Below are 13,162 nucleotides of genomic sequence, written 5' to 3'. Positions count from 1 at the left end.
TGCTTCATATGTGAAGCAAGTTAGGATTTAAAAAACCTACTTAGCTTTATATAAGATAAAAAAAATAAATTTATATAACATTTTGAAAATCTTCACAATCATACATTTTTAATCCAATTCTGCTAATACAATTTGAGATTAATAGTTCTGCGGTTGTCAGTATTACAGATAGGGAGGGTGCTTTTCAATGTGGCACTTTGTGCATCACCCACACATCTTCTTGGAGCCAAGCAAATCAATGAGTGCGCCATACAATATTATATAAATCAGACGAATAACAGCTTCGTAGAACAACAAGATGAAAATGTTTAAAATGAGGAGAGTGCCAGTAAATACAGTATTGTGAAGTGCAGACGTGGCAACGGTGTATTAATTATTTTCAGCTTTTTTAAAATTGGATACCGATAATGATATATTGGTCGTAAATTACGTCTGTTTTTTTTTTAAAGATTTTATAGTACATTGAATATTTGCACAGTTAACAAATTTAATTCATAATAGTTTGGAGGACATAATGGTTATAAAATACTATAAATTAGAAAATGTGAAGTTTTTTGTGAAATCTGACAAAGTTTTTGTCTGATCTATAACGTCCTGACTGCTGAGATCAAATCAGCATCTGGATTTCGATTTATTTGTAAATTAGAATTTTGAAAATATCAGTAATTAGAATGCGTGGCACAGTTGAAGAAATGAGTATAGGTGTTTGAAAATTTTGAATGATATTTTTTCAATTACGGTGTACATCACCCGCCATGCTTTTGCTTGATGGTATCTTAATTTTCAGAGGAATAACGAGAGTAGATTTTCATACGGCATAATACAACTCTGAGGGAACGCAACATTCATATGCGAAGCAAATTATGATTTTAAAAACCCTACTCTGCTCTACATTGTGAAAAGATAATTTGATATAAAATTTTGAAAACTGTTCATTTGTACATTTTCAATCCAATTATTCTGATACAATTTGAGAGTAATAGTTCTGCGGTTGTCAGTATTGCAGATAGAGTGCAGTTTCAGTGCGGTTCTTCGTGCTTCACCCAGCGCGGCCTCAAGTCTCCTTGGCGCCGAGCAAATCAATGAGACGTGAGTTATACAATAGGACAATTTCTCAATATTTAGAGCAGGAGTGCACAACCATCTTCTTACAGTCTATCCCAGTACGTTTTAGTACAAGTAGTACGGCCTCGACTGAAATCATAATATATTTCTGTGTCGTTTATTATTAGAAAACTAGATTTCTATATCTCACATACCTGTCTAAGACGCTAATGAATTTTTTCGTAGCAGCCAAACACTGACTATAGTTCAAACTTAAATTCGCTCATTAATCTTCTTAAAATTTGTGTACTATTGTCTTTTCATAGCACTCTATTCCAGGGTTTCCCAAACTTCAGCTTGCGGCACACTAATTTCAAGATTAAAAAGTCGCGGCACACTTATTGCAAATCAGTTTTATTAAATCCCTTATCCGTAAATATTATGCTTTTCGGCAGTAAATATGCTAAAACAAGATTTCGCGGGTCAATTGTAACAAGTCTTTATCGTTTTTAGCCTTTTAATTCTGTCAGCACATAAAATTAATATTTGCAAAATTTTGAAAATGCAAACGGAAAAAATATTTTGTTGTACTATATATATTGCAAGGGTGGCCAACACGCCGATCGCGATAGACCGGTCGATCGCCACGTTTCGAGTAGTCGATCGCTTCTGAAGTTGAGTAAATTTACCAAAGTTCCAAGCGAGAAAAGAATCGGACTTGAAGACCATTGTAAATTAGAAGTTTGAGCAGTCATGTAACAATTATGGTTTGAGATTGGTCATTATTCGCTGTTTAGATAATCCATGGATACTTTCATCCAAAGTTTTTGGAGGAATTGAAAACACTTACGACTAGAAATTAGACAGGCCCTAGATCTGAATTGTATGATTTGAATAAATCTTAAATAAATGATAAAAAATCTACTCCGGGTACAATTACGTAGTCAAAAATTTAACAAATTGAATGGAATATAAAAAAATGCCAATTTTTGTGGCAATTTCATTGAGAATGCGCCCGCAGAGTCGAGCTTATTGGCAGTAGTGAGGTTTATGTATGCGTTTGTGCGGTTATCTGCGTATTCGTATCCATTCATTTTTGTTTATGGCATTACAACCGATCCGTCGATCGCGAGCTATTTTGAAGATTTTAGTCAATCGCGGTCGGAAGCAGGTTGGCCACCCCTGATATATATATATATATATGTTTTACTGATATACTGACAGAAAATTTGGGGAAAATTCAAATTCACGTTAGCACAAGACACATAAATCACCATTGTCACAGGACGCGGTAAAGCTAGTGCTGTCTTAGTACCAGTTTGGGAGTAAGAAAGTATATATTGACTTGTTTTTTGTTGGTTTGTGGACGACAGCTTATCGTCTGTTGCTAATCGAGTAGCAACAGCAACGCCTTGACTAAAAAATACGTCCCGTCTTTGTCAGACACTTTAAAAGAGACAATGGCTTTATTTATCAGCTTCCAACTTACAATCACGGTACAATAACATCGCAGTATAATACGATAATTAAACGATGTATAGCGATCAGCTTATAGGGTAAATAATCAATGTCTAAACCACGCGTGCGACTGAGATAAATTTTTTAAATTATTGCATTTGCGACTCTTTGTGAGTTTTTTCTCAGACAATCTCCCACCAAACGAACAAAAAGTTTGAAAACCGTTGGCATACTATATAAAACTGATACAACAAATAAATATATTATGTATGTTATTTGTGGATTGGAGTCACGAGTATTTGTATATTGTAGCAAGCAACCATATGGCATGTTTCAGGGAAATTGTTAAATGTACAAAAAGCTGGAATCAAAAATACAAGATAAAATATTTAATCTTTATCCCAACTCATATAATGAATAAAATATCATTCACAAATCAGACGAGGTTAAATACAGACAGCATGCGTTAACTTTGTTTGTAATCAGTAGCAATAGTGTTTCTATATGATATGACGTGTCAATATGACACTGATCCGAGACAGATTTGATCTCTGATCCGAAGAGAAAAAAGAAAAAAAGGACTATTTGAATGCTCTCTGCAAACGATTGGCAAATACCTTTTCAAATTGCGATTATTTTCTGTTGAAAATAGTTAATGATAGACTTGAGAATAAATAAATTTTTTTAATTCTATTCGAACCCATGAAGGCCACATTCCGAAAGCGATAATGAAAAATTCAATTTGGGATTATACGACTATTAAAAGAAAAATATATATATATATATAATAAATATTGATGACGTTATCGCCATTGGTGTAATTTACATAAATTATAAAATTGGTTTTCCGCTATAAAACAGATGATCGAAGAATTTATCCATGCACTAAATGTTTAAAATATCAATTTCTTGTCTGAGAATTAAAATTTATTGCTTTATGTTATATTGCATTTTATATCAAAATACACAGGCCGCAAGATAATTAGATATCTCAGAATTTGTCAATAATCGGAACGTTGCAAGTTTTTCATTTTCTGTTTCTGAACAAAAAACCTGTGAAATAGTTCAAAGGTTTAACTGTTAAGTTAAGTAATAAAAAGCTTGATATCATCCAAATAAGGAAGTCCCCGAAACAAAACCGTTTGTTCACCCTTAAACTGGAGCAAATTAATTTTTTTTTCTGATCGTTTTTTCTGAAAAAGGGATTCTATTGCCTAATGAGGGTTTGTAATGAAAATATCTACTTTTTGCTCTACTAAAATTTACTAAAATTTTTATCTACTAAAAATTTTGCTCAATTTTGCTCGGTTACGCGAACCACTGTACCGAGCATATATGTAGGCCTATCAGTTAAATGATGGGTCGAATTTGAGAGTGATGGTTCTGTGGTTGTCAGGATTGCAGACAGGGTGTTTTGCAGTGCGGTTTTCGTGCGTCAGTCCGCTTGGCCTCGAGTCTCCTTAGCGCCGAGCTAATCAATGAAACGTAAACTATGCAATATAACAAATTCTCAATAATTAGAGCAGGAGTGCACATCCTTGTTCCTACGTGTACGTTTTAGTATAAACAGTACGGTCGCGACTGAAATCAAAGTATTTTTTTTTTGGTCGTTTTTTATTAGAAATTTGGATTTACATATCTCATATACTCGTGCCTAAGACGGTAATGAATTACCGGTTTTAAACGCTATTAATTATATTAGATTCCCTTGAAACCCTACTTAGGCGGAATGTTTTGAAGATAACAAGATATTACCGAACCTCAAAATTGGAAAATTAACCTATGCAATTCCGCCCATACTTAACTCATAAATCACCTCGAATTTAATTAGATAGTATTACACTTACTCTGTCAAAAACAGATAATAATTTATGAAAAAATATTCACTCCGATATTATATAAATCAGACGAATACCAGCTTTGTAGAACAACAAAATGAGAAAGTTCTGCATTATGAAGTGTAGACGAGTCTGTGGGTACACCACAAGTAAAATTGTTAAATTTGCCAAAAAAGTTATTTCCAAGAAAGAGTTACCCAGTTCTAAAAGCTATCAATCATATTATATTCCTTTGAAATATATTTTGGGGGAATGTTTTGAAGATAACAAGATAATACCAAACCTCAAAATTGGAAAATATTAAATTGAACTATGCAAGTTCGCCACATACTTAACTTGAGTCATCTCTTAATTTAATTAAAGAGTATTCGCTCACTTAATTGCCCCGATTTTGTAAAAAAAAAGGAAACTAATTTATACAAAAAAAATACTTTACTCCGATATCATATAAATCATACAAATCAAGTCAACTGATTGAGCAATTGAAAGAAATTACTGGCGTTGTATGGGCCGTGTTAAGATTTATTTTGCTGCATGGATGTTGAGTAGAAAGCAGTTGACAATGAGCCATTCATGATTAGTCAAGTCAAGAAACAGTTACGTGAATGAGACTTCGGATAAGCGCAAGCGCAAAAAATAATTTGTCGTCAACTGAGGACCTCTACAATGCAGGAATAAGAAGCATCAGATACGTCGTTTTTTTTTTCTTTTTAAAAAGTGTTTTGATAATGAATAAACTTTGTTTTATAATTAATTCAATAGCCTGCTAAATTACTAATAATAAAAAATAAATAAAATTTGAACACAACAATATACCACCCACCTAATCGTAACTTTGCATTGTATATTCTAAAAATATTCAGTTACAACTACAGTTGACCCATCTTTATAAGTGTTAGTAAGTAACGCACGCACTTGGCATTGCCTTGTTGATTGTAGTGGAGAATCAAGTGCCATGAAAAACCTCGGACTCTCAAATTTATCTTAAAGATGACATTCTAATTCAATTTTAACAGGTATTGCCCCAATTTCTTGAGATCGGAGTGTACCGTATTTTAGCAGAAATTTCATTGTCACTTTCAAAATAAGACTAAAATGTTCCTGAATAAGTTCATACAATTCACAAAGAAAAGCTGTTATCCCAAATTTCCAAAAATGAGGGACTCAGCCAACGAAGAGGCAGAACAATTTTTACAAACATCAACAACAGATTAATATTAACAGTCTCATATATTACAAACATTTTATATATTCAATACCAGTCACTGTGGAATCAAATACGAATCGGTATGGTTATCACAAATTGACCAATGTTTTTAAGCACCCTAGTATTGTTTGAAAAACTTGTCGGTAATTAAATTGGTATTGGTATGAGGACATTTTAAACATTTCTTCAAAATGCGTTTAAGCAATATTTTCTATAAATCAATTGCTTGTTGTTTTCCTTTTAAGCTACTTTTAAGAATTTGCAATTCCATGAACTTGTTCACGAATGAGTATTTTCGAGTTATAATTAATTCACTCGTGATCTTGCTGATTGAAAAAATATTTATTGAAAACAGTCGAATCGTCTATGCACGATGTCTCATTGGCATTTTTTCGTCTTCAATCAATCATATTATTTTCCCGAGAAATAATTACTTAATTAGTTTCTTGGAAATTGATAACTACGTTCATACGTCATCTAACAATACAAAATCAGCTTTTACATGTAATTATCGTTGAAAAAGGTATCGCTTTCGTTTCGCTATCGCTATCGTTTTGCTAATTCATGATTTATTTGTCAGATGAACAAATATTTCAATTCTGCATGATTTCATTTTGTATTTATTATTATGATGTATGGTTTTCGCGTGACCGATCTTGTGTTGTGTATTTATTTTGTAGCAACGTTTATCGCCGATATATATCATCTACGTTCTTACAGCATTGGGTCAAGTTTGTCGCTATATAATTCTGCACGGAAAAAGCAAGTCCAGCACACATTAAATACATGTGAAAGGAAATACTGGCAAACGCAAGCTTGACTGAGGCTCAATTTTGCCCTGTCTTAATTTAATTCATAGAATTTTACGCTTCTTTCAACAGCCCTATTTGTCTTTCGAAACAGACAATAATTTCGCTTTGTGTCGATACGAATTCGATAAATTGCAGCTAAGTACAAAAAAAAGTGATTGTAGTGAGTAGTCAGGTTCCATGGCGTCTAGTGCAGACGAGTTCCTACCAACACTTAAAGCGAAATTGTATGATTTAAACGATTAACTATGTCTTCATTTATCCGCCATATATTATATAAACAAACCTAAATCTGTAAAATTACAATCAATGCAAAAATAGAAAATTTTTGTGTATCAGCCCAATATTCAGAGCCTTGTAAATGGTGAAGATGTGGAAACTTCGACGAGGGTCCGACACGCAAACTCCCCCTAGCTACGCCAATGTACGGCAATATTCCACCTGAGAACACATATAAGTAGTAAATAGCGTATCTTCAAATTTTGAGGTGTTGAAAAATCCTATACGACTAAATGAAATATAGAATAATTAAAATTTATATGTGAAGCAAATTATGATTTTAAAAACCCTACTTAGCTCTATATTGTAAAAAGATGAAAATTTATAAGATTTTGAAAACTTTTTATATGTTTTTTTTTTAATTCAAATCTGCTGATATATTTCAGGAAATATTATCCGAAAATCTAATATGAAATTTTCCGTTGCTGTTACCTTGATTTTGCTCTTTCCCTGTGTGCTATGTCACATGCCAACGTTGTATGAATTTTGTTCACACGTGGTGGCAAACGGCAATTCGAGTCTCGCCAGATGTGACTCGAGTCAGTGCCAGGGAAGGCCAGGAAAAAGAGGAAATGAAGGAATACGTGGACTACCCGGAATAAAAGGAGAACAGGGCGAACCTGGAACGGCGGAACATCTAGAAGAAAGGATAAAGAAGTTGGAAGGTGATGAGTTGAACCAAATATGTCTGAGCATGTATTGTAATCGGTTAATTACCTTTCAATTAATACATGTTATACATAGTACATATTCATAAATATTTCAACGTTCTTTTTTTTTCTTTCAAGATTCTTTCCTGATGACTCAAAAACAGCTTTTGGTAATCAAAAATCGTAAGTATTCTGCTACTGTTAACATATGCAGAATCATTACGTGGAATTGTATTTTCATATTCCCGGTTTAAGTAATGTTCCTCGGAATACTTCAGTGTTCCCTGCTAATACAAATGAAACAATCAAGAAATAAAACGTCATATTATAAAACATATACACCAGCTTATAATTCTGATATAAATTTCAGCTGAGATTTGCTACATGGGTGTAAAGAATCGTCACATCATTGCTGACTCACAAATCACAGCTTCATCAATTTATGATAACAGATTCCATGCTTATTATGGGAGATTAGACAGTGTGGATCGTTCTGGGGGAAAGTATGCTGTATGGGCTGCTAAAAGAAGTAAGTTATTTTGATTTTCTATAATTAATATAAGAATAATCATTAAAAATCACTGACAATTTTTGCTGAAAAGTATGCTCTTTTTACGTTTGTGAACACTGTGTCTTTATCCGAATTCTCAACTTATACTAATTTATGTAAATGTTTGTTAAATTATGGCATATTAGAGTTATTATGAAGTTATTTTTAAAAGCTTTAAAACAAGCTCTGAATTATTTCACACCCAAATATGAACTCGGAAGAGTTTATTATCATTGCCAAGTGTAAGGCTATCATATTACACAGAATGCAATAAAACGTATAGTAGTTTTTCCTCGTAAATCGTTTCTGCACTTATAGTACAATGTGGTAGTATTTGATTCAACTTTGATTTCTGTTAGTTTTTCTGCCTGTTGCAAAATACTAGAATTTAGACTGACTGCATTAAAAAATGTGAGTGGGGATGACCTCTTCGTAGAATAATAAAATATTTGATATTTATAGATACAATAGGAAAATGGCATCAGGTAGATTTCAAGGCGCCCAAACCAATCGGAGGAATCGTGACACAAGGACGATCGGATGCCGATCAATGGGTTCGGTCTTTCAAAATATCGTATGGAAATTCTACCAACGCAATGATGACAATACGAGAGAATGATTCAGACAAGGTAAGGTAGTATTTCTAAACCCATTTTGCTATTATAAAATCATTTTCAACACTCTTATCTTAATATGGGATTTCCGGGTCATCAAGGTTGCTTCAATCAAGGTTGCGGTCTTTCATCTAAAATTTAATCTTTTATACTATTATACTTAATAAATACACTTATTGAAGTAGACACCAGTTAAGATGGCAAAGAGAAAGCGAAACGAATGAAAATTTCACATCGGAGAAATTCGTTATCAAGCGTGGAATTCTACATTTTTTTTTATATTGGCGATTTATGATTTAGATCAGGTGTGTGCAACAGGCGTCCGTCGGCCACAACCAGGCCCGCCCTTCAGTGTGGTCGCTGCAAACACTTAGATTCTCTTCAATGAAGCATAAAAACCTAATCCGACAGTTTGGCTCTTTCGCTGCGTAAAATCTTCTTCTGTTTTGCCTGTTGCCTTCATAACTGTAAGGCTGAGCAAGTATTTTTAATTTGCTGTGTAGACCAGCTAGATGTCTGAAGTCGGTTATATGGCCCAACGACAATTACAATGTATTTACTATATTCTGATATGTTTTACTGAACTTATTGTTGTACTTTTGATTCCTATTTATATTTCAGGTATTTACTGGAAATAACGACAGAAACACCAAGGTCACCAACATGTTTCCGCATGTAATAATATGTCGATACATTCGAGTTTATCCTCAAACATGGTATGATCATATGAGCATGAGAGTGGAATACATTGATGGAATGTGTCATGGTTTATTGTAACTGACATGGAATCAACTTGTCAATGTCCCGAGATTCCTATAATTACAATACTAATAATTTTACACCGGGTTAGGGTAACAGTTAATGACAGACTGCTGTGTGTTGGTGTTATAGCGACTAGCGTTCGTTGATCTCAATTCTTCTGCCTTTTGCTTTGTTCCAATTTATCCACGATTTAGCTAGAATGTATGTGAAGCAACGTTAAATTTCTAATTTTGTTTAAAAACTCTACTTATCCATAGTACGTGTGGATAAAACAATCCATTTTCATCAATTGTTGGAGTGTTCTGCTTCCCTTTGATCTCCGTGTTAATATATTTAAGAATCGCTCTCTTTCAACAAGAATAATTGTTCAGAAATTTTTCAAACATCTGTTTAGATAAGTGTATTCGGATTTTTTTTGTCATACAATTCATATATTTTTTGCTTACTTTCCTATATATACGTATAAATTCATAAGATAAAATTAAAACTTTGGTATTAAATGTATTAAATTGATTTTGCTTAGAACAGTTAATCAAATGGAACAGTCGACCTTTATGTTTATATCTTGTGAAAATATTTCCGGAGATCTTTGCTTTATCATATTATGTGAACAAAATTTATGTAATTAGTAAATCACGAATCATATATCAACTTAGTGTTGAAAATTTGCTTTTAAACGCGGATAATTGTCGTCACAACAGTTCTTCCATTCATTCATTTTAGGCCGTATATATACTGATATTATTCCTATTCCACATTATTGCCATAATTATGTCTTTTGTGTTCCATGAATTTTTGCTCAACTGTCATTCTATGTCAGCTACTAGTTATCTTTGCTGTTTCACATTACAATATGCTCTGTATATTGGGTCTGTTTTGTCGCAAATATTTTTTACTTAGAAGGTTAAAAATTAAATACAATCGAACGAATGAATTTTTTCAAATTTGAAAATTTAGCCTAGTGCTCGTAGGTTTATGAGTGTTAATGATATGCCACGGGTTAAGATGGATTTTATTGCTGATATTGCTTACCAAAGCAGAGCATCTTTATCTTGTTAAAGAGATTGGTTTAAATTAAATATTGTACGGTTACACGGACCTTCTCGATGATGTGTTTATTAAAACAGACCTCCCAGTAGAATAATTGGTCATATCAGAATACAGACACTAGCTAAGTATTGTCCTCTAGCTGTGCTAAGTGAAATAAACAATTTTGTAATGGTTGCTCGCCATAGTCGGAAAAACTCCTTTTATTTGAACCGTTTTGAATTCTGCATTATAACTATCCTACGATTGGCTGGAAATCTAGGTTTTCAAATGTAAAAACAGGGTTTTCAGATCAGAAAAAATAATTGATGCCATATTAAATGCAATAGAAAATAAATGATTTAAATGCTAATTAATATGCATATAATTTAATTTGCATTTCAATGGATGGATTTGTAACAAAAGTTTACGGATTTATTTATAGCCTCGTTGATTTGCGTCAAAGTATTTATCATCGACGGAATTTTTCCACTAGTTTTATTTCAAACGCAATTCACCTTGAGGATTTACATATAAATATTGAAGGTCGTGAGAAAATGACCCCGAACTTCAACTGAAATACTTGTTTCAATTACCTCCATTGATATCTTTTATTATTTCAACCCTGCTGGAAAGTTAACACAACAGATGGCGCTTACAATCTGCAAATTTGATAAAAGCAAACTTAACCTAAGTACGTCATTGGATTAGTGGATTAGATATTTGGGATTTTTTTTACAGAACAAAAGAGAAACAGTTTTATTCTGTAAATTCGTGTTGTTTTCTGATTTTTGAATGCTTCAAAATATCTAGTCTGCAATTGTGGTGAAAAGTGAGAGTTTCTGCTTGTATGGCATATATTGGTAAATGTTGATCGATTGGCAATTGTTCAGAAGATTTTCAAACATCTGTTCAGATGGTCATAAAATTTATTTTTGTTTTGCGCACTGAACTATACGTATAAATTGATAAGATAAAATTAAACTTTGGTATAAAAACTATTAAATTGCTTAGAATAGTTAGTCAAATGGAACAGTCGACCTTTATGTAGGACTTTATTCCGGTTCCATTACATTTGAGCCCACGTACATTCGAACCCATGACAATTGCACCTGTATGCTATTGCACCTATGGATTTTTTTTTGTTTTTCGGATAGTTGAACCCATACTAACCCTAACCCATGGGTTTTAGCACCCGCATATAGATTAAACCCATGGATATACACATTGGTTCAAATGTACGTGGGTTCAAATGTACGGTCACCCTTTATTCCATCTAGTGAAAATCCTTTTATATTTCAGAAGATCTTTGCTTTATCATATTATGTGAACAAAAATTATGTAATTAGTAAATCACGAATCATAAATCAACTTAACGTTAAAAATCTGCTTTTAAACGCGGATAATTGTCGTCACAATAGTTCTGTCATTTATTCATTTATTACCGTGTATATATCTATTCTACATGATTGCCATAGTAATGTTTTTTGTGTTCCATGAATTTTTGCTGGACTGTCATTCTATATCAGCTACTAGTTATCTTTGTCGCTTCACAATATAATATGTTCTGTATCTGTTGTTCGTTCTATAACGTTGGGTCTGGGGTCAGGTTGCTTTGTTAACTTTGTATTATTTGCTAGAAAAGCGTACGAAATTAAGTTAGCAAATAGTCAAATCGTATTATTACATCACAAAATATAGACTTAGTTGTAGTCCACTCACACCTTTGAATAATTTATGTCTCAAATGGCTAGTTAACTCTCAAACTCATGATAAAGTCGCTGACGACATACCTTCCAGTAAAAAAAACGTATTCGCCATCTGGTGAATTAATTACAGTATATTTTATTTCGTCAACCGGCTCAGAACAATGCAATAGTCAACTATCGTTCGATATAGCGCACATCGACAATATTCTTGATTTATGTTTTGTGATCAGGCGTGCAGTTGACAATCCACAGATAACGACCGCTAGGGAACACGGCCCCGTGACAACGATAAATTATTGTCGAGGTAGCGCGCCCATACAATATAACTGTTTTGCGATTTGACATAGGGCGTACAGCAGTGTCGGATTTACCATTAGGCAAGGTAGGATGAAGCCTAGTGGTCCCGACATTCAAAATTTTATTCATTTATACCTCGCTGTTCAATTTTGAAAGAATTTAACCGGTCTAAACATTTTTAAAATCAGCAATCATTTATTTTTCTGATTGGGTCATAATTCTTGTCGCAAATATTATCTATTTACAAGGTTAAAAATTAAATACAGTCTAATGAATGAATTTTTCTAAATTTTATAATTTTCCTAGTGCTCAGAGGTTAATGAGTGTTGGTGGTATGCCACTGGTTAAGATGGATATGATTGCTGATATCGCTCGCCAACGAAAGCAGCGCATATTTATCTTGTTAAGAGACTGACATAAAATCGAATATTGAGCAGTTAACGGTTACGCAGACGTATATCGGTTACAGTCCAGGGGTCGGCAACCTACGGCCTGCGGGTCGGATCCGGCCCGCAGAGTAATATGATCCGGCCCGTGACACTTCACTGAATTATAGTAACAAAACAGCCGTTTTGACGATTATATTCTTTAGATTAAATTGTATTATAACCTAACAAGTATATAATTCACAATTACTCGTTTAATGAGCATATGGTTTAAATATAATTAGACAAATGGCAACAAAACGCAGAAAATTTGATGCTAAGTGCAAAGGGTTCAATGGCGCTGAAAATATTTAAATGGAATTTTATGAAATGCAATGCGGAAATAAATCTATATTCTATTCGATAGGTGTATCGCTGCTTGATTTTTATCATAAAAAGTATCATCCGTTCGGTTTTCAACTTTCTAAGAATATGTGCGGTCCGCAAATGACATGCAACCTTTAATTTTGGCCCGCGAGCGAAAAAGGGTTGCC

The 13,162-nt window shown here is 33.3% G+C and overlaps 1 protein-coding gene across 1 annotated transcript; it reads left to right on the top strand.

The window, feature by feature from the left end:
• The first annotated feature begins 7,022 nt into the window (after positions 1-7,022).
• Positions 7,023-11,809, top strand: LOC120329487 (lactadherin-like). The gene is made up of 5 exons (XM_039396135.2): positions 7,023-7,300; positions 7,424-7,468; positions 7,656-7,814; positions 8,298-8,464; positions 9,071-11,809. Exons 1-5 carry the CDS (start codon positions 7,045-7,047, stop codon positions 9,224-9,226), a joined length of 783 nt encoding a protein of 260 aa, XP_039252069.2. The 5' UTR covers positions 7,023-7,044; the 3' UTR covers positions 9,227-11,809.
• Positions 11,810-13,162: the final 1,353 nt, after the last annotated feature.

The sequence above is a fragment of the Styela clava genome, chromosome 12, assembly GCF_964204865.1.
Source record: "Styela clava chromosome 12, kaStyClav1.hap1.2, whole genome shotgun sequence".
Taxonomy (NCBI): domain Eukaryota; kingdom Metazoa; phylum Chordata; class Ascidiacea; order Stolidobranchia; family Styelidae; genus Styela; species Styela clava.
The sequence above is the reverse complement of the archived record's forward strand: the minus strand, read 5'-3'. Positions and strand labels throughout refer to the sequence as shown.

Coding starts and splice junctions, on each gene's coding strand:
- LOC120329487 (XM_039396135.2), top strand. CDS start 7,045: ATGAAATTTTCCGTTGCTGTTACCTTGATTTTGCTCTTTCCCTGTGTG. Junction 7,469..7,655: donor GCTTTTGGTAATCAAAAATC/GTAAGTATTCTG, acceptor TATAAATTTCAG/CTGAGATTTGCTACATGGGT. Junction 8,465..9,070: donor GAGAGAATGATTCAGACAAG/GTAAGGTAGTAT, acceptor TTTATATTTCAG/GTATTTACTGGAAATAACGA.